Source organism: Ambystoma mexicanum, chromosome 5q (genome assembly GCF_040938575.1).
Source record: "Ambystoma mexicanum isolate Mex_15411 chromosome 5q, UKY_AmexF1_1, whole genome shotgun sequence".
NCBI lineage: Eukaryota > Metazoa > Chordata > Amphibia > Caudata > Ambystomatidae > Ambystoma > Ambystoma mexicanum.
In genome coordinates this window covers 1,201,492,851-1,201,519,650 of record NC_090933.1, presented here as the reverse complement: position 1 = coordinate 1,201,519,650, position 26,800 = coordinate 1,201,492,851, and the positions used below count along the sequence as shown (strand labels likewise).

Below are 26,800 nucleotides of genomic sequence, written 5' to 3'. Positions count from 1 at the left end.
AAGGATAGAGTTAGGTAGATTGAGAAAGATGCTGTTGCAGTTATCCAGCCATGAAAGAACCAGGGCTCTCGAGACAGTGAGCTTCTGGGGGAGGTGAGAAAAGGAAGACTACCTCTAAGGAGGTGCAGTTGGAAACAGGACTGTTTGGCAATGTCCCTGATGTGTGGAGAGAAGGAGAGAGTGGAGTTGAAAATGACCCCAAGGTTTTTTGCCTCACAACAGGGTGAGGGCATAGGGCCAAGGAGGCTGGCCAAAGTCAGCGGGGAAAAGTGGGAGCAGGGGTCCCAATGAGAAGGATCTCTGTCTTACTGGCATTAAGGCAGAGATCATTAGAGGCGCACCGTGCCTAAAAAGCAGACAGACAGTTAGGGATAAGCGAGGAGGAAGAGGCCGAGGTTAGCCTGAAGGTGAGCTGCCAGTCATCCGCGTAACACTGAAAGTTAGAAGAAACGGTAGAGATCAGGAGGGCCAAGGGGGATAGATAGACATTGAAAAACTAGGGAGGGGAGAGGATAGAGCCCTGGGCAACACCACATGTGGAGAGTGTGGTGGTGGAGAGGAAGGACCCAAGTTCAACCTTGGAAGGTCGGTCCAAGAGGAAAGAGGACAGCCATGCCAGAGCCTGATCTGTGATGCCTAGGGTATCGCAAAGATGAGTGATCAGGATGTTGTGGTTCACCATGTCAAAAGAAGAGAAAAGGCCAAGGAGAATGAGGACAGATGGAGAGTTAGAGTCAAGATTAGGGAGCAGATCTTCACAGGTGTTCAGGAGAGGGTTTCCGTGCCTCAGGCTGATCTGAACCCAGACTGATGGTCATGGAGATAACCAACTTTGAGATAGCCAACTTCTCCAGGAGTTTGCCCAAGAAAGGAGTGATAGAATGGTGGGCACAAGGGAGTGCTTGAGAGGAGAGCGGAGGACTCCAGTGGTGAAAGAGTGGTTGCAAAGATCGGTCACGGATGGAGCGAGCGGACCAGTGTTGTTCTTAGTGGTTCAGGAGGGGCAGGGTGACATCTGTTTGGATGAGAATTTCATAGACCAGACTAGTCTGGAAACCTCATCCGATGTGATAGGGGAGAGCGAGGAGAGGAGGAGAGCAGAGGTGCAGCCAAGAAAGGCCAGAGAGAGGTAGAGGGTGGGAGGGGAGGAGAGGAGAGTGAGGACAGGATGTCCTGGTTTTAGTAGTAACATGAGAGGCCAGGGCAGAGCAAAGGGCCTGGGTGGGAGTAGAAGTGGAAGATACTGCAGTAGGATTAGCCAGCTCCTTGCAGATTTTGTAAAGTTTGTCCGTGTTGTTAAAGGCCGCGGAGATGCAGACTTGAATATAGACCCTTTTTTTTAGAGAGAGGATGGAAAGTCTATATTGCCTTTGGAGTAGGCGGCAGGCCAGTTAGTCAGAGGGTGTACCTGAAGCTCCCCATTTCCATTCAGCTGCTCTGCACTTGCATTTCAAAGCAGCCAGTTTGGAGTCATACCAAGAGTTGCATTTTTTAGCAGGCTTCATGCGGATCCTCATGACAGGGGCAAGAATGTCCAATGTTTAAAGATAGAAAGGTGAAGGTTGGAAATGACTGTGTCAGGATGGGTGTCAGCCACAGGAGAAGGAGCTGGAGAGAAAGTGGTGGCCAAGGCGGCTACTGACACTCGTTTCATTTGACGAATGACCACAAAGGAAGGTGGCAGTGCTGGGTGAGACTTTGCCAGGGGGAGAGGAAACTTCAAGTGAAAAGAAAGGAGAAAGTGGTCAGTCCAGGAGAGAGGAGTTGGGAGAGGATTAGAAAGGGGGATGTCTGAGGAGATGAGAGCATCCAAGGTGTGCCCGGCAGTGTGAGTCGGGCCAGAGGGAAGAATGGTGAGGGAGAAAGAGTCGCAGAGGTTGTGGAAAAACATGAGGAGTCAGGAGAGTCCAGGTGGATGTTGAGATCCCCAAGGAGAATAAGCTGGGAGGTAGAGGAAAGGAGAGAAGAAGGGAGGTCAGCCCATTCATAAAGGAAGAGAGTGGCCTGGTCAAGTGGCCTGTAGAAGGTGACCAGGGTCAGAGAGAAGCCAGGAGAGATAGAGAGCCTACAGACAAGGCTTTCAAAGGAGTAGGCGTGAGTGGGAATGATGGAGGCAGGGATCTACTTGGGAAAGATCAAGGCCACGCCACCTCTGGGCCTGTTGGGCCTGGGCTCGGAGAGGATCTTGTAGCCCACAAGGAGGAGTGGGTCAAGAGTTGGCCTTAAACCATGAGCAAGTAAATCTAGATACAGAAGTCCAAGGAAGTGGCAGATGTCAGAGGAGTGTTTCACAGCAGAGCGAGAGTTGAGGGTAGCAATGTGGAGCAGGTTGCCACTTCCGAAAGAGTTCTAGGTAGGGGTACATGGGAGTGAGGTACCCAACGAAAGTGACAGAGGAGCCTGAGAGGCAAGGAGAGGCTGAGGTGGAGGAGCCAAAGAGGTTGTGGATAGCGAGGGAGCCAGAGAGGTAGAGGCTGAGGGTGGCAAGGGAGATGCAGGCTAATAGGAGTAGCAGGCGAAGGAAGGAAGTTGATAAGCCATGGGAGACACTATTGAAAAGGAGGAGGTTGGGCTGAGGGCCCTGGACCAAGACGGTACCATTCAGATAGACATTAATGATGGTCTTGGATGAGTGGAAGAAGGCCAAGAGGACCTCCCACAAAGTGCCACTATTAATGGGAGAGGAGGAGAAAGGAGAGAGATCAGAGACCATATGAGGGGTCCATAGGTCTTGGGAGGGAACAACAAAGAAAATGTTGGTGAGGGTCTTTCTGGAGGAAGCACTGATGTAGGTACCAGCGATAGAGAGGCCTGGGTTGGAGACGAGGATGTCCCTCTTGAATTTCTTCCTACCCGATTTAGTGATAGGGATTGGATAGGAGATAGCATAGCAGTTAGAGAAGATAGGGGAAATGGAAAGCACCATAGAGGGGAAGTAAGGAGGAGGGAGTGAAAGAGAGAGGATGGATGCCCAGCCCAGCACTGTACAGCACAGGTGTGCAGAGAGGCGTGGGGTCACACAGTAGGGGAATGCACAGAAGGAGCAGACCGGTACACTGAACAGTACAGGTGCATCCAGCGGGGGGGACCTAGGAAGTGGGAAGAGCCTAATGAGACACAGATGTGTACCACAGTTACCCCAAAGCAAAATTGGTTTCTGCCGTCTCCTTGCTTCCCCGGCTGACACCGGCTGACACCGACCAACACCATTTAGAGCTGCTTCTGTAGGAGCTGCCCTTTGCCTAGGGGGCTTTAGCTACAGGGGACTGCCACGGGCAGTGGGGGCTATCCAGACAGTGTAAATAATGAGGTGTTGAGGGCCAGGGAATGGCTGCAAAACACCAATCACTGTTGGAGGGCGGTAGGAGGGAAGGGAGATGGATGGGTAAAGAGAACAAGGGAGTCAGGGAGGGTGGGAGCAAGAGGCAGCAGTCGCAGAGTACACAGGGGAAATTAACAAATTCAAGGGACAAAGGAAACAAAGTTTGTTCATGTCCAAATGAAAATTGGAGCGCAGAGGTCTGCTGAAGCACCTTACACTCTTGGTTGCTCATGGAAGTGTCCAGGGAGCGTGCCTGCAGAGGTCCAAGTCCCCGCAGCGGCTTCCAGTGTTACAGGCCTAGGGGCAGCCACCAATCACCAGGTGTGGGAGGTGGGAGGGGAGGAACAAGGGATTCGGGGGGGCAAGAGGCAGCAGGCGCTGAGTACATAGGGGGAATTAACAAATTCAAGGGAGGAAGGCAACCAAGTTAATTTGTTTCCAAATGAAAATCAGAGTGCAAAGCTCTGCTGAAGCACCTTACCCTGTTGGCAGCTCATGGAAGTGTCTAGGGAGCGTGCCTGAAGAGGTTTAAGCCCCCACCGCAGCTTCCGGTGTTAAGGGCCTAGGGACAGCCACCAATCACCAGACGGAAGAGAAAACAAGAGAGTCGGGGGGGAGCAAGAGGCAGCAGGCGCTGAGTGTGCACTCTGATTGCACAAAGAGTGCTGGCAGGGGCGTATACCAAGAGAGTTGTAAAGCTACACGAAATACTAAAAGAGGAAGTGTTTGCGAGACAAAAGAAACACTTGTGTTAAAGAAAGACTGTTACAGAACTTGTTGCCTAACAGGAACATTGTGAATCCAGGAGAGACGCAAAAGGAACTGTTAGTAAAAGAGATATTGGGCCTCATTAGGAGGTAGACGGCCGTGGAATGAATGGTGCCGGTAAGGGACCGGCACCGTTCATTCTGGGATGACACATTACGAGGTCTGCAGCGGGTCCCACTCTGGACACCTGGCCAGACCACATGTGGAGAGCAGGACCCGCTAGCAGACCAGGATTCTAACAACGGGCCCGTCATTAACGGGCCCGTTGTTAGCATCCTCCCCATTCCCATTGAGCCCTATAGGGGCTCACATGGGAGTGGGGATGTACCAGGTCTGGGTGCCGAGAATGGGAATTACCGGACCCTCTAAAGTCGGCATGGCCCGGTAATTCCCTATTTCTGGAACCCGGACCCTGTACCCGGTTTGGGGGTAGCCATGCTGCTAAAAATGGCATGGTTACCTCCAAACTCCTAATGAGGCCCATTGTCATCCATTTCGAATGCAGGGGAAGGGAACCACCCTCTGGGTGCAAGGCCTTTCACCTTGGAGAACATTTTTGTTGGAGTTATTCTAATCTTCAGTTGTGATGACCTTTTTCCAATATCAGGATGAAGACATTTCCTTGCACCCTTTATTGTTTAGAAAGTGTGAGGGACAGGATATGACGTTTTTGACACAAGGCAGGCTTTTCAGTTATTGACATCCTGACATAGACAGATCCTTCGTTTTTGGTTTTTAGGTAGGGAAACTCCTCTTTAGCATAGGGTGGGAGGAATAAAATAAAAGTCTTTAACCAAAAAAATGAACATTTTGTGTCCGGCTTTCATTTCTGAACCCTGACAGTAACCCACAACTTGAAGGATGTTTCTTAAGAGAACTACTTAAGCAATTGGGTGTGGGAGGACCTGGCCTGCCACACCCAAAAACCTTCAGCCTGCGCCCGCTCCCAGCACTTGCCTTGTGACCCACTGGTCTATAACCTTGCAGGCATGCACTTACCTATTTATTGGCAGTGGACCCCCCCTAGCACTTCCTCCACTAGGCACTTACATCGTCTCGGTAGGAAACCTCAGGGGCAATGCGCTTGCCTTGGAAGCAAGATGACGCAGAGCAACACAAGTTCGATCCCCGGGCCCACGATTAGAAACCTCTGGGTATTAAGTGTGTTATAAATAACCAAATGCAATCTGTTGCTCACTCCCAAGCACAGACACTCCGAGCACTTACCCCCCACTCTTTCCTCTCTGCACTTGCACGCTCTGAATGCTCATAATGCAATCTGCGTCTCACTCACGAGCACGGACACTCTGAGCACTTACCACCCACTCTCTCCTCTCTGCACTGGCACGCTCTGAATGCTCACAAGACCTAGTAGGTCCGTCTTTATCCTTCAGTGTTTTATTGCTTTCAATCCTATGTTCCCTCCCTGTTGCACGGTGGGCACTTTGAAACTCAATTTACTTACTGTTTAAGCGCCTTACAAATACACAATCAAATGCAAATAAAAATAAAATAAACAGAAGATCACACACCTTATACAGTTACATTATGATTGTAGTTGTAATGCAAAAAAATGTTTTTCTTAAATGCCTCCATTTTTAAAATGCCACCTTGAGATCACATGGGGTATTTACTGCATGGGGTGCATTGACAATCAGCATGGGGCAAATAACCCTATATAGCACTGTCAATCTACCCTACATTGTAAATATCCCATCAAAACCCAATCAAAAATTTGATGGTGTTTTAAAAACTAGTGATATCTATGATGCCATACGTTTTTTTTTTCTGTTAACTCCTAGCTTCTCAACTTCAGAAATGTATAAAATGTTCCTCTTCCAATTTGGGCAGAATAGTAACATACCTCTCCTTTGTTTTCTTCCTCTCCCCCAAACTAACTCGCAGGATGGCTGCATCCCCCTCTTCTTAGCAGTGGAAGCTGGAAATATTGGGATCTGTAAGGAACTGCTGTCTGCAAATGCTGACGCCCAGCTGAGAGCAAAGAGTAAGGTACAGTGCCATACTGCGCACATACAAATTCTGCAACATTTTCACACTACACAGAAAAAGCTATGTTCATTATAAAATACAACATGATTATGTATAATTTGTACGTGTTGTTTTAGATTTATATTTAAAGGAATTCATAAACTTAATTATTTCCATATTTTGATTTTCCCTACCCACAGGCTAAACAGCAGGGAGAAATATCCTGCAATAATTACAAACACATATTCAGTTGCAAATTCTTGATAATAACATTATCATAAGAGCTTTAGTGCCTCTTGGTTTGAGACATGAGCAGGGTTGTCTCACTGCGATCTGGCTAGCCTATAGTCTTTTTCCTATTTCTATTGGGAAAAAAGACTGTATTACTGTTACTACGTTTACAACATGTTCAAAGATAGCCGTGCAGTATTGGGCTGAAAAGCCATTACAGACACAAAGATGGGACTTGTCACCATGAGATCACGAGGTTGCAGTCACACAATTCCAAAAACTATTCTGTTATTCATTCGTGATTATTCAATACTCCAACTGTACATCAAACATATCTCTATGGTGCACACAAAGATGATGAACGGTCATGATTCTGGGCCTCATAATGAGTTTGATGGTAATTCAATGGACAAACTACCAAATTACTGCCAACATCAGCTACTGTGACCGTCACTCCATGCTGTGGATTTACCACAGGATTATAAGTGGTGGTAAGGCAGTGTAAATCCCCATATATAGAGCCTTGTGTTCTTATTCACATGTTAGTCTTAATGATAAAGGGTCCAGCTTGCTCTTTGATGAACGTCCTACCAGAAATAAATTCCTCTCCCCATGAGTAGGTAATTAAATGTGACCTACTCCTACCAGAAAGTGTTTCTTATTTCCTGCTTAGAGTTTTGGATCAGTTGTGACACTCTCACCTGCAACCTTTCACCTGCTCTTGGCTTCCCATATTGGTCTCTGCCTCCTGCCACGGATTGAGTCACTGCCCTCAGCAAGTTTGCAGATTTCCTCCTTCCCTTTGTGTTTGCTCTCCTCCAGCGTCTGGGATATATCTCTGAGGAGGTGTGTAGCTCTTTCTACTGTTGGCTTCTTCTATACTCCTCCTACCGCCAAGTCTGTAGCCAGACCTGTGATACCCTTTGCAGGAATCTATGTGCTTAGATCGTCTTCTCTACTCGCCTTATGAACTAATAACACACATGATTGGTGTTTTACTAGCATCATCCTACCCTTGCTAGGTTTTTGGCTTAATCTTGTTTCCAGGTACGTTTATCCAATGTTCTTATTTCCCCTATTAAAATGTCCTTCTGATGATAATTCTCCACTCCTCAAGGTTTTAATTAACTTGTATCAGGTTGAAGTTCAGTGTGGTTTCTGTAGATGGCCGTTCATCTGCACTGACGTCCCTGCCCAGGGAGTGCAAGGCAGCTGTTTGCATGAGCCTGGATGAGGGTAAGCGCGAGATGCTCTGGAGAATTTAACAGAACTGTGTGATCACTTGCTACCCTTTGCTCTCTCTCCCGTGCGAAAGGGTGTGTGCGAGAGTCACTGGAACCAAGCTCACTCTAACAAATGTGAGGGTGGTTCACCAGACGGTTTCCCTGGGCCAAGGGAATGGGATAGAGAGTGGGGTGGCCACTTTGGGATGAATGATGAAATCACTTCTTTCTGGGTCTGTCCTCCCTTAGATAAATGCTGCGCGTGAAGCATTAATGGTATTAAGTCAAAACACCTTTTTCTAAAGATCTTTTGCAAAAAAGAACGATTTAAAAAGACCGCTCAGGGGATGTCCAGTCCCTGGAGGGGGCGCTAGGGGAACAGCCTGCATAGCGGGCCGTCCCTTCTGGCCACCCACCCCTCGGGAGCACAACCACCTTGGAGTAAGGGGCGTCCCTCAGCCCGGCCACATCCGGCTGGGGCTAAGGAAGTGGATATATGGCAGGGGGACTGATGAGCTCAGTCTCTTTCCTCAGGCCCCCCCTGAAGTATTTTTATTAACAGGCATAGCTAGTGCATGATGTGTTTGTTTTACCCTCCCCCCCCAGACCAATGGGGGATGGCACCGCTATGTGCTATGTGACCACGGAGAGCGGTCTTTCTAAATCAAACTGTCAGCCCCTGCTATGCACGAGAGTGCGCGCAGCAGATGACGGGCATGGCGAGACAGAGAGGACAAGCCTCAGAGAGTGTCAGGTGAATGTGTGTGTAGTGTGTGTGTGTTGTTGTGTGCGTGTGTGCGCGTGTAAGAAAACGGGGAATGAAAATGTAAGTGTGTTTGTGTGTGTAGGCGGTCGTGGGGTCGGTGAGTGGATCGGCAAGTTGAGATGAGATGTTCAGGGCGTGAAACCCCCCCGAATTTAAGGGGAAAAAAGCATCGGTCATGTCCTTTTTCTGCTTTCTGAAGGCCGCACAAAATCGACCGAAATATATCGGTCTTTTTTTATTTGCGATCTTCAGAACGCGGAAAACTATGGAGGGGACATTTGGGGATCACGCGTATACAGCTCTAGTGGTTTACTTCTAATATGCAATCAGGTGAGATATCATGGTACATTGGTCATTGGGTGACAGGGATAGCTGCCTCCTCTCGGCGTTTTACGTCATCCGCGTTTCTGTTACTTAAATCTGATTGATATGTCTATAGGAAGATAAACTCAGCAAACTGGAGGTGCCGTCATAATTGTGAGGGACAGTCAGTGCACATTCTAGTGATCAGTGCACACCAGGGCCATATATCGACGAGCAATTTCTCCAATCAGTAAAGGCTTGCTATAATATCAAAATGACCTAGTCGGCGCTAGCTTTATTCTGTCACCTGGAGAAAATATTTGAGTCATTGGCTGAACCAATCCTGTTTCTCCGTCTTGTTGGGCGAGAGGCACCTGTTTCAAGTATGTACTGGTGGGCTTCCCGTGAGTAGCTTATTTAGGGAGCAGATGTAAGTAAACCCTTAAGGCTGTTGAACACTTGATGTGCTCTGGTAGCCCGCTTCCATGTCCCCACTTACAACAATAAGCCACCTTAGATGAGAAGACTTGCAGGAGTGAACCTCTGCATTATGTGTTAGCATTTCAAGCACTTCATTTCAACAGGTCTTCCACTGCAACATTCTGTATAAAATCTGTGGCCTACCCATATCTACGGTACCTGATGGCCAAACCGGTTGGGACCCCTGTCTTTTGTACTAAATTACCTGTTGTCTTCTAAACTAAATCTACACCTAGGAGTCATAGTAAGGTGCCTTTTGTTGAGGGGGCCAGTGGTTGATTACATTTGGCTGATTCCATGCAAAAACAAGCGGTCCCCTGTATACTCTCGCTCTATGCACCTTCTGCCAAGCCCCACATAAGCGCGTAACCCCCTGCTGGAACCATGCCATAGCAACCGTTGGCCAGGTTGGAATTCTGACAGCAGACCACCCTGGACGGAGTCTGCCTGAGTCAATTTATTTATTTCTTTATTTAATTTGTTGACGGCGTCCAAACCCGTTAGTATCACGGCACTGGTACATTGAGGAACAAGACAAAACAAAAAAGTACATAAGCATAATAGTAGATGCTGTGGATATTCCAGAAAGGAGGAAACTCCAGTTGCAGGTTAGTCATATTTGTTATACAGCCAAGTTTTGAGCAGTTTTCTGAAGATAAGGTAGGATGGCTGCTCTTAGATCTGGAGAGGTAGGGCGTTCCATAGGGAGGGGGCAATGACTGTGAGTTGAACTTTTTGGTTACATAGGACATGTGGGCTTATTGCTTTACGCTCGATCGAGGCACACTTCTGCGCTGTGAAAATGTGAGAAAGGTTGGGCAACAGGGCACAGGGATAAAGCTTGGTCCCTGCCGTGCTGGGAATGCCTCTGCAGGAAGAGCAAGGTTAGAGTGTTGGTAAATGGCACCTTTCTCCTTAGGAGAATTGGCATATGGTGTGTGGGGCAATGAGCTGTGCGGTTCCCAGTAACATGGTGGGGGACTAAGTATGATTGCCTGTTTTGTGGCATGGGTCAGAAAAAAGACCTCACAAGAGAGAGAGAGAGAGAGAGAGAGAGAGAGTGTGAAGCTGGCAGAAAGGCAGTGTCATTGCTAGAGGAAGAATTTGAGGTGTTTGAGGTCAGTGTTATCCTTTGTCGAGAAACATTAATAGAGCTAGCATTCTCTGACGGGCATTCAGGGCTGCCTCCACATTGAGAAGGACCATGATCTGATAGGTTATTTATAATCCGCTTGATACCCAGAGGTTTCTTTTTTTTAAAATGTATTTATTTATTTACAAGTATATACCAAAACAGTAATATAGTACAGAAGGAAAAGTAAAAACACCAAAATCAAAAGAAATCATTGAACACATTCCAGATCTTTTCATATAAAGACAACTTACATTTCAATTTGTAGATCAATTTTTCTGTTCTAGACAGGCAGTGCATTTCCTGGACCCATTCCTCAATTGAAGGAGGGATCTGACCTTTCCATCCACGAAGAATTAACCTTTTCACCACAATGGTAGCTCTAAAACACTATTTTTTACGGGCGGAGCTGACATCAGCCAGCCCAGAATCATCACCCAGGATCATTGTCTTAAAATCCAGAACAGACCCCTCACCCAAAATCCTATCACACACATCTCAAATTCCAATCCAAAAATTCCTGAACCGCACACAGCTCCATAGCATGTGTTCCAATGACCCAACTTCCTGAACACAACCCCAACAATCAGCATTGTCAGTCATGCCCCTTTTATGCAAAGTTTCCGGACACCAATACACACGATTCAGAATCTTAATTTGTCGAGACCTTTCACTTAGATTCAGCGAACATAAGGAGACGTTTCCACACATATTCTGCCAGGCCACAAGATCAATATCAGACCCAATTCTCTCACTCCACACTCCCCTTAAATTGTCATTACTCCGAAAATGGGACACAAATAGCTTGTATAATCTACTAGCTAAACCACCTACCTGACCCTTTAATACCCAGAGGATTCTAAGAGCAGACCCGGGGATCAAACCCGTGTTGTTCCTTGTCGTCTTGCTTCCAAAGCGAGCACGTTGCCCCTGAGCTATTCTCCCGAGACAATGGCTGGTGCAGTGTTGCTTGAGAGGTAGACAGGGCAACATTGCTTCTGCACTGCGTCTCACAATGGCATAAACCCTGCAGTGGGTTGTTTCAGGCAGGAGTAGAGTGGCAGTGGAACACCATAGTTAGGAAGAGTCGGCTAGAGTACTGCCCAGATCACGCATCAGGCGAAGCATGGTTCCGGATCTTTCGCAGGATCTCAAGAGACTGTTGGTCCTTTTACCTTTTAAAAATGATCCACCGCTGGAATGTATTTCTAAACATTGCTTTGCTTACCGATATTATGGCCAGAATCTACAGTTACTCTTTTTTGTATCATTTGTAACCCTTTGTGGTACCTTCTCTTTGCTGCCTCGGTAATATCTTCAATGTTCAATGGTGCTTCAATGACACTACAAGGCAGCCGGTCAACCATTGCCATGCTGGCTACCTTTGCCATGGAATAACACACATACGCCTAGTAATCGGTTCAGCTGAACGAGGGCAGAGAAAGATCACAGAAAAGACCAACAAAAATGTCACTCTTCTGATGGCAGCGAGACCCACGACACTGAGAGAAGGTGTGTGAGCCCATCGGAATGATCACGTGTTCAAAGGTTATCAAACTGTGTAGCCCATTGCATCTTGGGACTTGCTGCGTTTACTTTTGAGGGGTTAAGCAGTCTGAATCGGTGGAGGGCATCCCCAGTCAATGTTGCAGCTTTTAAGGGGATGCCAGACATTTTAATCAAGTGCTTGTATGTCAATGATGAAGTGTTCACCAAACCTAGCAATGTACATAGGTTATATGTGATTTTACCGAAGTAAAATTCAGAGTGGTACATTTTACTGTGGTAACAAATACTGATCAAATAAAAAAAATATTTTTTTAAAAATGTGCCCTCCCCCAAATCCTCCCTTATAACCACATCCCCATCCATGTTAACCCCTTATCCCACTACCATATCTATAGTTGACATAAATCAATACATATGTTTTCAGTATTTCCTACTTCGGTAAAACTTGCCACTCTGAATACTTTTTGCTAAAAGGACTGTATACATATACTTAGAATCTTTGACCAAGGGCCTCATTACACGGATGGCGGTGGACCAAGGTGATATTAGCACCTTGGTCCATGCCGGTAAAATACCGGCACCGCCTTGTGGAAAGGGGAATTACCGCCCTATTCCAAAGTTGGTGGGGCGGTAATGCCCCCTTCCCCATTCCCATTTTTGCCCCATAGGGCATAATGGGAATGGGGAAGGTGCTAATTACGGCACCACAAATTGCGGTACCGTAATTAGCTCCCTGGTCCCTTTGCGGGTTGGTTTTTAACGCCTGCAAAAAGCAGGCGTTAAATTCCCCAACCCGCAAAGGGACCTCCTAGTAAGGCGGTAAGGTTTTACCGGTACCGGTAAACCCTTACCGGCGTCTGTGTAATGAGGCCCAAAGTCTCTATTGTGTCTAAGTCGACTGTCCTTTTGTACGCTATTTTTCAACATCAGATCTACCACAATTGTTTTTTGGGTTAATGACTCGATTGTTCAGATCTGAAAAGGACTCTGCTTTTCTACCTCTTATCAAGTGTAATAGTTTAGGAAATCTCAATACTTTACACCATGTCTTGTAGTATACTCTTCTCAATGATTGCTATAGGTCTAGTACACAAAATATTTGCGCACATAGATATGCTTGGCTTAATTCCAAACTTTTCACTGGCTATCTGTAGGTCGACCTTATTCGAAGAGTAGTGTCCAGAATCAGATAACGTGATTTCACCCCATTCTAAAACAAGTTGATGAATTCAAGCATTTCAATGAGAGGAGAGATTCGATGATGGTTCTCTCGAGAGCCGTGGGGTCAAATCTGTGGCACATTTTGTGCAGTGAATGAGTGAGGGTATAGTCCCATTTACAGAAATCCATAATCACTTTTTTTCACAGGTAACTTTATCAGTCACTAAATGAAGCTTTGAGTTTCGATGCAAACAAAGTTCTTCATAAATCTTTCAATTTTGGAAGAAGCTTTAAGCACGCATGAGACAAGATTACCACGACCGGGCGACACATTGACAGATCCAACAACACCACAGACTTCCCACTACTCCCACCAAGCGACATCCATAAACATGCATAAAGACCTAAGAAAGTTCCCCTTGATGGAACACAAGAGTCAAAAGAAAGGGGGAAAACATGTTTTGGTAAAGACCAAAAATGGCCCTCGTCTAGAGAACCACCAACCTTCTGCCAATGTGTGAAGGGAAAACAAATATACCCTGAGACACTAATAACACTTCTTCCTTAAAAATAGTATTTCATAAAAAGACATATAAGCATGATACACAATATCACAAACAATGTACATCGCTACAAACTGTATGCATCAAATGTCAGTCCAAAACACATGTTAGCCGAGTACAGTCTAGCACCATTCAAAAAAAGACCAAACCAGTCATATATTGACATAAAGATTGCAATTCTTGGAGGTACAGCCTATAATTCCAGACTTTTATGGAACTGGTATAGACCCTACAATGTTGCCCTATATGTTTCGGTCCCCTATGTTGGTGTCTGGATTTTGTTGAGGGGCATTCCTACTCTGGTTCACTTTCTATCTCATCCAGGTGGGCACCAAAGCATCCCAACCCATGCCCTGTTGCCTGTAATTCTGCACAAAATCTCATACACTGTCTGATCACATTCAAGTTTAACAGGAAACCACTAAGGGGAACACCTCACAGACACCAGGATTTGCCGATTGGCAGACAGAAGACAACTCTATCTGAGGATAAACTCTCTGTATGACATTTGTCAACCTCAACAACACTGCTCCCGCTCGTGATTGATTGATTGATTGATTATTTATATAGCGCCAATGCACAATGTGTTTCAAAGCGCTTCAAGGCAGGGAGGGAACATGGGAAAATACAGTGACATTCTTACAAGTCCTTGATACATTTAGAATGTGAAAAATGAACTATCATAATCAGCGTGGCGACATTTCAGATAGTGCAAGTGCTATAGAGGGGGGATGGGGTGAGAGGACGAATGAGACAGACAAGCGGCTACATTACTATGCCTGATGACAATTGAGGTAGGAATTTAACAAAAGGAGAGGGGCTATGAGGGGTTAGAGTAAGGGAGAAGGAGAAGAACAAAACAAGCAACTATTGTACTACGCCTGACAACGTTTCAGATAGTGCTGGAGGGGGCGAGGTAGGAGTGAACAAAATGGGAGGGAGAGACAAACAAGTGGCTAACATACAGGTCAGGCGACTTATCTGAATAGCATAAGTGCTAAGAATACAGTGAGGGGAGTGGGTGAGAGGGTGTTACAGCAAGAAGAGGGAATTTCAAGTCTGCAGAATCGCAAGCCAACTAGGGCCCAGGTTGGGGTTGGTGGGGGGGGCACAAGGACATCACAGGAGACCAGAGGGATGGGTGGAGAGAGGTGGAGAAACAAGAGGGGAGAGTGAATACAGTTGCAGGAGGCAGAAATAACACATACTGTTGCAGGAGAACAATCAAATGCAAACCAGGAATTAAGAAGAGGAAGGTCACAGCATGATTCATGGACATCATGAGGATGAGATGAAGTGGAAGTCCAGCATGAAAGTTGAAAGAGCCTGAAGCACCATGAGTCCATGAGTCCATAAAAAGTTGCATGTTGAGTCCTTACCTAAATCTGAACACAACCATGACTGAATTATTTCTTCTCAATAAACCTTTAATGAACTATTACAAATAGCCAGTCAGATAGGACAGCGAGCTGAGTGCTTGCTCTGACATCTGTGCACAGACTAGGGCCAACTCAGGACTTTCATCCTTCCGAGGTCGATAAATTGAGTACCACGGAGTGGGATAATAATATCAACTATTATTTTAGCGCTTAGATACCCGTGGGTTTGTAGCGCTATATAAAACTAGATATCTAGGCCTCATTGATTTAGCTGGAATGTGAATGATTTTTAACCCACCGCAGACTTGAAATCCAGATTCACTGTGACTTCTTCAAGATCCATTTTCATGAAAATTGAGGCATCATGGCTTCAGTTGTCACTCCTCCCCAGAGTCAAGGAATTCCTTCCTTCTGCAGACCCAAGAACTGTTATCCAATACCTGGTTCTCACTCGAAGGCTCACCTCACAATTTTAGCATTACTGTCCTGGCTCCCATGAAAACGACCACATCACCATGGTCAAGATAGCCTGCTTCACTTGCAAGGCCCTGACAACTAAATCCCTTCACATCTGAGAAAGTTAGGATCTGCCGAGGAGAACACAGCGCAAGAAGCCAAAACATTGCTAGGATGGAAGCCTAGAAATTCACGAATAAAACCAGGAAGCAAGTCTCACGGCTATGCACCAACATTATGCAACATCCCGACAACAGTCAGCAAGCAGACCCTGTCCTGCCTGCTCTCCAGAAAGACATTGAAGTCTCTTCTGTTCAAAGTGTATTAAAATGGGCGCCTCCTACCCAAACCCTGGTGAAATATCAGCCCTTTCTTTCTATGTCCAGACTAGGCTGCGCAGGTCATTGATTGGATCAGTCTCCGCCCGCTTCTCTTCTCGCCTATTGCATTTATTGTTTGTCACTGTCTTGTTTTGTTTCTTCGTGCGCTTTGAGGTTATAAGAATTATAAATGAATAAATAAATAAATATGTGGATTCTAACCCCATCTGCAACTTATGAAGCAGCCCGTAGCTTGCTACCCGGGTGGTGCCATACACATTGAACTACTTAAATACAGGTGACCCTATTCGCCTTTATTGTCTGAGATGTTTTAAATAATAATATTTTTTTTTGCATTCATGGGCTACCTGTGTGTATGTGTTATTGTGCATCTTGGTTTTATGACGGTGTTGAATACTCGGGAGGATAGCTCAAGGGCAACGTACTCGGTGCAGCACTGGTCCGATCCCCGAGTCCGCGCTTAGAAACCTCTGGGTATTTAGCGCATTATAAATAACCCAGCACAATTATAATTGATAAAATATATGTAGGAGATTTGACATTCCCTGGTGCTACAGGTACACAGAGACGTGTTAAATCCTCTCCAGCATGAACATTTAAGTGCTCAATGGAGACCAGACTCCATATAACCATTGTATTCATTAGAGATGCGTGTTCTTATATTTCAGTACTTAGTGGGCCTACTTTAGGCTGCAATGTGATGACCCGCCTTATACATCAGTTGAGGTGTACTTGTTTATGTTGTATTTATTTGTATATATTTTTAAAGTGCTGCATGTGGCTAGCACCTGCCTCAGGGACCTTGCCACCATGCAGAAGGAGGTGGCTATCATAGGTCGGCAGCAGGTACATCCAGGTCCAGCTCAGTGTTTCTGATTTGACTGTGTGGCCACCTGAGAAGTTGATTATTTAAGCAATAAGCCCCTCGCTAAGGGGGCATTAACGCTTCAGGTAATGCCCCGGGCTGGTGCTTAATGGAGGCCTGCAGCATTACCTGAAGCCGTAATGTGCCCCGGCCCCCCAGTGAGAGGCTTATTGCCATTAGTACCTCGCCCCATTGGACCGGGGTACTAATAGAATCTTTTTGGAAGTTGTGAAATGCCGTCAGTGTTTCACAACTGAAAAGAAAAAAGAAAAAAAAGATGGCCGCCATGGAATGGGGAGAAGGGACTAGAGAGTCCCTTCTCCCTTTCGATGGCGGTATGTCGCAGATCACGAGCAGACGCGCCGGGAACACTACTGTTCCCGGCACAGGACCAGAAAGAAGAAGGTAAGTGGGGTGGGAGGGGGAGGGAGGACAATCTGTGGAGAGGGGGGAGTGGATTTGGGGAGAGGGGATTTACCCTGTACCCCAGCGGGGAGATGGCAGCCTCCAGCCATGAGAAGCCTCCGGCCCTGAGGAGACTCAGAGCGGCAGGTGTACCGTGTGGTAATGTCCTGCTCCAAGCCTCCCTGTTGGCTGGGAGGACAAAGCCACGCCCCGGCCGGTTACTAATAAGTTAAACATCACTGTTGGCTACACTGTGAGCATTGCGCCCAAGTGAAGCCTGTGCTTATTAAACATGCTATTTCTTCAATCACAGACATTTGGAGACACAGTGCTGCATGCCTGCTGCCGGAGGAAAGAACTTGAGCTGTGCAAACTTTTAGTGGAATATGGAGCCACAGTGGATGAACAGAATGTAAGTGGCAGTCAAACATCCCACGTGTCCACCTTTCTATGCCAACAGTGACAGGGTGTGTACTGATTCCCTGAGATGAATGGAGAGAAAACAATCACTTCAAGTGTACATGAAATGTTAAAAGGGAACTCGGATTAGAACACAATCCTAAAGACTAAAGATCATGAACCCCAAACAATAGGGAATACCACCTCTCCAGCACAAGTAGATAGTATTTCAGGACCCAATAGGTGATATATTGGCAGGATGGCCATCCCCAATCCGATGGGCAATAAAATCCAATTATACTGCCTGAAGAGCATGTTTGCAGGCACAGCAGGGGCAGCAGCTCTGCTTGGGCCATGGGCAAAAATCATGTCACGGGCACACTGCCTTCAGGGCGCCCATGTATGCTATATCCATGGTGGCATGGCCACTGAAAAGGCCTTGTGTGTACAGCAGGTTGTTCGTGGTGCCAAGGGCATGGCTGAAGGACATGTTGGCAGGGTCCCAGGCCATAGTCGCAAAGATGTTACCTGCAGTAGAGCTACTTTACCTGGGGCCTATGCCCCAACCACGCGCGCACTGTGCCTGGGAATGGTGGTTGCCTGTCCTCCAAACACAATGGCAGACAGTCTTTGCTGCTGTGTCCTTCGAGCATTGTTCCCGGGTCCAAGCCTTTCACCATCCTCCTACAGAGTGGACCTACCTACAGTGCTTTCCACGCGTTGGCCTGCCACTCCCCTCCCCACCACTTTAACCCTTCCTGTGGGACAGCAAGTTGTGGCCTGTGGCCAGGCCCTGGTTACTCCACCTTGCAGGGCATGGCAGCAGGAAGGACATGCGGGCTGTATCATTATGCATGGGACATGGTTGAAGCACACATTTCTGACACAGTGCCCGCTGGCTGTTCATTACGGGTGCCGTGGGCGGGGGTACTACACAGGTGACACAGGTAGTGTGCACAAGGCAGGCCTGTAAATCAAGCTCTGTGCACAGATCCCACAGAGCCTTGTCATAAGCCATGCCCTCTTGGTAGTGTGCCCGGCAGTATTGTGTTTGGGAGATGGTTGCTGGTGTGCACATTGTGTTTCCTGAGCACATTGGCATAATCCACAGTGCCCAGATGCCTCCGGGTTGTGTGTGCTATATACATTGCAAAATAAATAAATAAATAAATGAACTCACCAGAGGTCTATGCTATACCGGATCCCTAAGGGGCACACCTGCCATTAGGAAATGGGAGTTACAATACACTGGGTATTCAGTTGCAGTTGTACGAAAAGGACAATGATCTTTATAGATTATTTCATTCAAGCACAGCTCCAGAGTGGAAATCTGAGGTGGCCCCCCTACACACCGAGCGAAATATGATTGAGCTTAATGTAATGTTAGAGGCAATCGACCAACATCATTTTGATTCCCTCTGCTGCAGGATGAAGGTCAGACCCCGTTGCACATTGTCGCTTGGGAAGGTGATGACATTCTTCTGAAGTTCTTCTACCAATGCAAAGCCAACCCCAACATAGTGGACAAGGTAAGCTTTCATGATTTATGAAAACTGTGCTTCCCTTTCAACCATTTCTGTCAGATGAGTTAGATGAGGCAGACACATCCTATCTATTCTGTGTATATGATTCTCCAAATACGTCTGAGCATTGGGGACGTCCCTCCTTGTAAAATGATCTCAGGAAAAGAGCCAACCTGCAGGGCCCAAGGGAGTTACAACCGTCCCAGCCATTGTATAATCTTCCAAATGTTGACGTTGACCAAATAAGGGTGTATGGTTCAAGGTTGCAAACACTTCCATTTTATCCTCATTCAAATGTAGAGGCTGTTCAAATGAATATGAATAGTTCATGGTTAGAACCACTCTAATAATAGAGTGAGTGTTGTGAAAAATAAAATAAGCACCAAGCCCTTGTGCTTTATTTACTTAGAGATTAAATCATGCATTGCTTTAATCATAGGCATAGGTATCAAACATAAAGATATGTGGTCAGTCCCATATTCCCAACATGTTCTTTGATTTCATGCAAAGCAGCCAGGAATCTTCAATGGTGCTATTTGTCCTCTTTCTCTTTCTCACAGGGGTATTTCAGAAGATTGTAAGCAATTTACATGGTTGTTCCAGGTTTTTATAATGTGATTTACCCAGTAGGAAATGTGTAGCACTCTTATTGTGACTACAACATATACTGGAAGTAATCATTAGAAATAAATATTGCATACGTTTAAAAAGGGCCAGTTTGGAATGTTAGTACAACTGAATAATATCTGTTTTTATATCGTTGTTTTTTTATGAGAATACACATTCTTCTTTCTTTTTGGAAAAGGTCACACTCAGTTTCAATCCAAACATCTGTTTCTTTTGTGAGCACCAGGGGAGTTGCTAGGTCTGGAAAAGACCCGGGGCTAAGCTGATGTTGGTACTGTTGGGACTGGGGGCTAGCTAGTCTTTTGGCTGTAGCTCCTGAGATTCTATCCCGGGCTCCAACCAAAAGATCAGGGGCTATAGCGCCCTTAGCCCCCCCCCCCTAGCAACGCCCCTGGTGAGCCCCAAGGCAATGTTTAGCTTTAACTGCTGGAACATGACTCGTGAGTAGTGCTGTTGAGCCCAGGCATTTGTGCGAGCGTGCAGAAGCGCTAATACATAACAAGGTCTGTCATAAAACCATCCGCGCTTTCAGCGCCTATCCGTCTCTGGCACCTCCCTTTGAAGGGCCAATGCACCCTGATTGTGGCAGTGACTTTCCTGCAGGTCCCACGCAATGGACATGTATGTTTTCATCTACCATGCCATGCCCGACCACAGGGAACTCCTCTGTGCTTCTGTCGCGGCTGCTTTCACTCTGTTTTTTCATTGTTTATTCTGCTACCGGAGACAACCCGAGTACCTTTTAGCAAAAATGAGCAAGCAGTGTGTTAGGGCAAAGGTGGTGGGAGGGAGAGTACGGGTTCAGGGGCTCTGGAAGAACCACCCCTGCTCTCCATGGAACCTCTGACTAGAACTGCTCCTTTGGATCACTCAGAGTGGCCCCCTACATGCACCCGCCCCCCCCCAAATAACATGATGAAAGAAGAATACACCGGCACAGTTTGAACTGCGTTCAATTGCAATACAACGGCATGGCTTGCATTTGGGCAAACAGCTTTTGACCTATGACTCGGAAGGATAGCTCAGGGGCAACGAGGACGACACGGCGCAACACAGTTTCGAACCCCGGGTCCGCGCTTAGAAACCTCTTAGTAGGCGCGTTATAAATAACCAATTACAATTATGGATTGCATTATCATTCTATATTATGTAGTCACTGCCCACAAGAGTAGAACGTAGAAATCTGCCCGCCACGCTACCGATGGCACTGCCAACTTGTAGTCCTATTTTAAAAATCGTGGCTTATCCTGTTTGTTTTTTTAATTTAGCAAACACATAGCAGCATGGAAGCATGTCTAGCTCTGGGAACTGCTGTTTGCCAGGGATGCTTGGAGCCTTACATTAAAGCTCCTGGGGTTGGCACGGTGCTAGGCAAAGGGCAGCAATGGTCTGGCATGCACTCAATGCAAAAGGCTGGCATTATAAAAGCAAAGGCTAAGCGTACCCTCGCCCAGGGCATGTCTTCCTTTAAAACCATCACAGTAAAACCATCCCAGTGGGCATGAGGCAATGCGAGAAATAGAGACTGTGAAGGGCATCGCTTGCAAAGTGGGTACATGAGGGGCCGGGCAGAGCGAGCGGCAGAGGAAGAGGGGTAGAGGTAGAGGGAGATGGGGCGGGGGGTGGATGAAGTAAATCACAGATAGGCACAGAGAGAGCACGAGAAACAGCGGGAGAGCGAGAGACAAAGAGAGAAGCAGAGGGAGGAGAAAGAGAGGAATTGAGGTACAGATAGAGAGAAACAGAGAGAGAGCTACAGGGAGGGAAAGCAGGAGAGCGAGAGAAAGAGAGAGAGGGAAACAAAGGGAGGAGTGAGAGAGGGATAGGTAGAGAGGAAGACAGAGTGTGAGGAAGAGAGCGAGAGAAAAAGAGGTTGAAGATAGAAGGATAAGGAGGGAGAGAGATAGTGGGACAGAGCAAAAAAAAACGAGAGAGAGGGAAACGGGGCGATGGAGAGGGGTTGAGTTAGAGACAGACCGTGAGAAATAGAGTGAAAGAATGAGACAGAGAATGTGAGGGAGAGAGACAGCGAGAGCGAGGGGGGAGAGAGATAGAGCGGGGATGGGGTTAAAAAGAGAGCGGGAGAGGGAGGGACACACAGGGAGAGAAGGAGAAGGCGAGGAAGAGATACAGAGGCACACAGGGAGAGGGAGAGTGGGAGAAAGAGGAGACAGAGAGAAAGAGAGAGAAATAGAATGAGAGACAGACATGCATGCCTGGAGAAAACAGAGTGGGGTACTAGTAATGTAGGGACAAAGACAGACCCGAAAATAAAGGGCCTTCTAAGCAGTGAAATATTGGTTAAAACCGTTCAGATTCTGCCACCGCGTCTCGTGTTTTCCCCATGAGATATTTAGAAAATACTGCACGATCGCTGAGCGGGACACTCCCCATTATATACCCCATATCTTAACCTTCACTCCAAAGGTGGGGGTTCAAATAGGTTTGCGGTAAACAGCGTCTCAAAACACATTTTCCCGACAAGTGAAGGGAGGTGCTCGCGCATCCTTTCATTCGTGGGAAAAATGCAGTGCCACATTGGCATCGCGTTATGCTCAGATATACCCAATGCCCACTCTGTGCAATGAGCAGAAGGGCTGTTATCAGTCTTTCTGCATGTTTATTCCATGGGCAGCATTGGGGTGCCCTGCTACTGTGCCCATGAACTTCTTCCCCTGTCACATTCTCATTTTCCCTAACCGGAACATCAGGCATTCTAGAAATGCCACAGTTGACATGTCACAAATACCACATATGCGAGCTGATGGCAGTAAATCCTGGTGGCAGTAAATACCCCTAAACACGGGTCTTAGACTACAACTTCCATGATTCCTGACCATTGACTGGCCATGGTGGCTAGTGCTGATGGGGGTTGTAGTCCAAAACATGTGGAGAGCCAAAGGTTGCAGAACCCTGCGTCTAAACCCACAAAGAAACCCAAAATAGGACATGTGATGCCGGGCTACATGATCTTTGCATCAGTGCAAAGTGCAATATTGCTTGCTATTAACACTGTGCAAAAACAGCCCTGGCACGAGAAGCATATTCTTACTATGCATTTTTGCACAAGAGAGGCACCTGTCCTGCTGCTAACAATGAGCCTCATTCCAGTCTGGTAAAAAAGTGCCGGTATTGATGTGTACCGGCACTTTACCGGACCGGCCGACTACAGGTTGGCCGGTGGGGCACCTGTGTTACCTCCAGCTAAGGCAGGCGCCGTACCGGCAGTAAAAGCCGTCATTACCGACAACGGTATTGCCGGTGCTGGTAATGACAGCAAACCCCCCATGGAGTCCTATGGGACACCATGAATGAGGATTAACACTGTCACTCCGGCACCCGTAATTCGGTGGCATTGCCGGAAACGGTAATAACATTTGCCGGTATCCTGGTGCCAGGATACCGGCAATGTTATCATGAGGCCGAACTATCTGTATTTGCACTAGGGTAAACATGCATTAAAATAATATGTTTATGCTTTAATACTAATACTGCACAAAATGACACATGCCCTATCGCAAAGTTTCTGTAATAAGACCCCTGGTTAGTACGCAGGTAGTGAATGAGGGAGTCTAAGTATGTATCTGAATGTAAAAACATGGAGATCTTTATAAAGCAATGGAAGCCTGCAATACATGTTTGGAATAATGTTTATAATATTTTTGTAATACAGGGAAGCCTTGTGTATAGCCGCGTTACAAATGCCATATCATATCATATCAATATCTGTATAAATGTCTGTAACGTTCTTATTGCATGCTAGTTTTGACATATTTACTCACCTGCAATAACAAAATGACATCACTGTCACAACTGTAATCAGTTATTGCAGATGTGTAATGGTTTATTGAGAAGCCACCGTCAACATGTGGAGTTCCTTCCCTCCCCACTCAAGTGGATATTCAACAAACTATTAAACAGATTCTTCCTTAGCCCTATTTCAGACACATATCTTGCCCCTTGAATACCTTTGCCCCCTGCTAACAATGAGCCAAGAACCAGGCCGGTGTACAGGAACTATATTGGTATTTATTTAAATTAACAGTAATAGAAATTAGCATTAAAATATCAAAAGCACCACTTTATACGTGACACAACACAATCAACTTCTCTCAGCATAAATACATCACAAAAGTGAGTTAAAAGGAACACAGACACTGTTCTTACTTTCTGCAAATTTCACTTCACAAAATAATTACACTGATCAATAACAAAAACACGTATGTAATGTTGTGCAATTTAGATTTTCCTGCAGGCTTAAACGGGTACCAGTAGGATTTCAAGATTGGTAAAAATACATATGGCAATTATAATTTCGCCCACACTTTTGGTTAAAAATAAACACACAATAATTTATCGCTTTGTTTTTCAGACCCCCCCCCCCTGCTTTGGTCTAGGTTGGGAAGTCAGGCAGAAAAAATCGAATGCTTTGGGGAATTTTGGATTTCAGACCCCTTTACTGAATGGCCTTTGTGGGGGAAGCTGGATAAATAGGCTGGACTGATTCAAGAACAAAGACACCCCTCTTCCTTAAATAAGTCAGGGTCAGCTGGACAACAACGATTACCCGATTAATTTATAGGCCATAGTTTTCAACACACACTAGCAAGTGAGCTTTGTTAATTTCGAATTTTAACAAAATTCACCCTGTAGTGTTCTGCCAAATGGGAAATTAATTAAAGTAATATATTTGGTTACATAAGCTAAGGATCTACACAGCCCCCCCCCTTCACCCACTATAAAGGGAAATGATTCAAGGCAAGCAGACTCCCCTACCTTTGGGTTACCCAGGTCTCTGTTCTACTTACAGAGCAAACATCTGTTTAAGGTTCAGGAAAGCCAGCTGCATCTCAGGACACTCTGCAAAGATAGGACAGGGGTCTGGTCACTCCAGTCTCAAAGATGGCCTCCCGCTCTCCACCATAGGACCCAGTCGGCTTTGAGGTCTTCCTAGAGATAGACAGCTCCAGCCAGAAACACTCTCAGCAATCTCCTCTGGTGTCTCCTTGCAGCTGTTAGATGGTAAGTTTCTGCAGCCTTCCTGATGGCCTCCATCTTCTCTCTGTCCTCCTGTCTTTCTCCTTTTTTTGTCCCCTGTCCTAGTGCAGCCCCCCTTATATAGCAGCAATGACACCACCAGTTTTACAATCTTAGGGAAGTACCCTGCAATAATCCCTGGCACAAGGATTGAACAGTTACACTTCTTTGTCCTCCTAAACCCAGCCCCAAAGTCAAGATTGGTTTACATCCCATTGAAGCAACATATGGCAATTCCCGTTTGTCATCATCATTTGTTCTCCTTGCAACTTTTTTTTATGTATCACAACTTCATAATTTTACTAGCAACTGCCAAACTAAACATATTTTCTGTTTCCACTAATCATGGGGAATTAGATAAGCCGAGCACCAAATCTGTATCATGTAGCATGGCCATGTGGCACCTTTCTGCCGTTTACATAAGAAGCACAACAGGTATGAATATGTAAGTTATTAAGCATATCGCTAATTCCATTTTCCACCTGCTCACCAACTCTCACATTTGTATAAATTTTGCAGTCCTTTGCGGCTTTGGTTTCCTAAATTGGCGATTTCTAACTGTGCAGTAATAAATGATTTGTTTGTTACCTGGAAGCGCACTCTAAGGAAGCGTACTAATAAAAAGAACTCTCACATTTGGAACATGATCAGATCAGCCAGAAACCTAGTTTAACTGGCCATAACAGTTCCCAGAGTCACAGGAAGATGAATTTTATATTAAATCGCCTGGCAATTACATAAAAATGGTACATAGATTAAATCCATCCACCTTATGATGGCTGAGAAAAAGGCCTAAATGATAATAGTCCTTTTAAATAAATTGTGAATCTTCATGTGGGACAAATGGTCATGCCTCCTGCCTTTCCAGCCATTTGTTTTCCCTGGGTCAGCCTGTACCTTCATCAGTCTCCTTTCTGTTGGAAGCTTGCTCTTTGAAGTGGATGCCCTCATTTTTACACATATTAGTCATGCTCCAGCCAAGGGTGGGTTTTCTGGAAGTCCATGCTTTCAGAGCCAGCAGGTCTGGAGAACACTGAATTTTGACGCGTTTAGCAGGACATTTTTATTGTGTTTGGTCATTAGATGGGAGATGTGACATCCAGGCTGAGAGCGGAAGTGTTCCTTTCTGAAGTTTTGCCCACAGCCAGCAAAAGGGTCTGCCTTGGGCTGAAATTTTCCATGAAGACGAAGTGGCTATTCAAATGTCACTGGAGTTTTGTGGGTGAAACATAATATACATTGCTCTTTGTCAACCCACACATCATGTTTTGTTTTCCTGAAATGTTTCTGTGAGCAGTGATATTTCTTTCACTTTTACTTTTTTTCAAACCGTTTTTATTTTCACCCCCATGTGCAGGCCGTTTTTGTTTTCAATGTTTAAAAATCCTGTGTTCCATGTGACAGTGATCTTTGATTCCAACTTTATTTGTAAATGAAAATGCTGCTTGTCCATTGGTAATGACAGGTAGGCCCCTTTTCACATGGCTCTTTAACTTGAAAAACAAAAACAAAGACCAGGCCTTTTTTTTCAGTGTTTAAAATCCTGCCATTCATGTGGAAGGTACGTCTATTTGGGGTCTTTAAATGCACCCCACAGATGGGTTGTGACATCACGATTGCTACAGCTAGAGCCAGCACAGAATAGAATTCCAGCTGTCACTACAGCATTTAATTAAAGCTGTGACTATCTTTTCAGATTGCGCTCTTCTAAAATATATTTACACAATACTATACCGCCATTAATTGATAAGGGACAGTTTATGATGGTATGTTTATTTTGTGCACTGCTGGAGTTTAACATAGGGGAGCAATGTTATCATTTGTTTTGCACCACAAAACGGGTTTTAGATGCATTTTCATTGAACTGTTTAAACCATTTTTTTCCAACGCATCACAGGCTACATATTAGGTTTTTACTTCCCAAACAGATTCTCGTTTGATCATATGTATCAACATTTGGAATAGATATTATATTAGACTATCGGTATCGCCCAGCATTGCACAGGTCTGTAGCTGACATGCACGTGGGGGTCTGCTATACCCTTGTGTATGTTTTATTGTGTCATAACTTCCTCTTTTTTAAAATTCACAAAATCAGCAATCTCATGGAATCGCTTATACTGACAGCACAGGGTTGGACCCCACTCCGCCGCTGTGCAGGGGTCGAATGGGTGGGGTAGGTCAAATGTCACTATCACCAGAACACCCCAGACTGGTATGCCAACCTCGGGCCAACATTTCCGCCCACCAACTGTTGTGGGGCTCGAGCCAACAATCGCAAAATCGACAATCTCCCGGAATGCCTATACTGATAGCGTAGG

General features: G+C 45.9%; 1 protein-coding gene across 3 annotated transcripts in view; it reads left to right on the top strand.

Moving 5' to 3' along the window:
* LOC138497955 (serine/threonine-protein phosphatase 6 regulatory ankyrin repeat subunit B-like) overlaps nt 1-26,800 on the top strand; it is a 759,106-nt gene that overhangs the window by 273,528 nt on the left and 458,778 nt on the right. For all 3 annotated transcript variants that reach the window (XM_069621713.1, XM_069621714.1, XM_069621712.1), the window contains exons 5-7: nt 5,996-6,100; nt 17,207-17,305; nt 18,720-18,821. In XM_069621713.1, the coding sequence (XP_069477814.1) occupies nt 5,996-6,100; nt 17,207-17,305; nt 18,720-18,821 (306 nt within the window). The remainder of the gene's footprint in view (nt 1-5,995; nt 6,101-17,206; nt 17,306-18,719; nt 18,822-26,800) is intronic.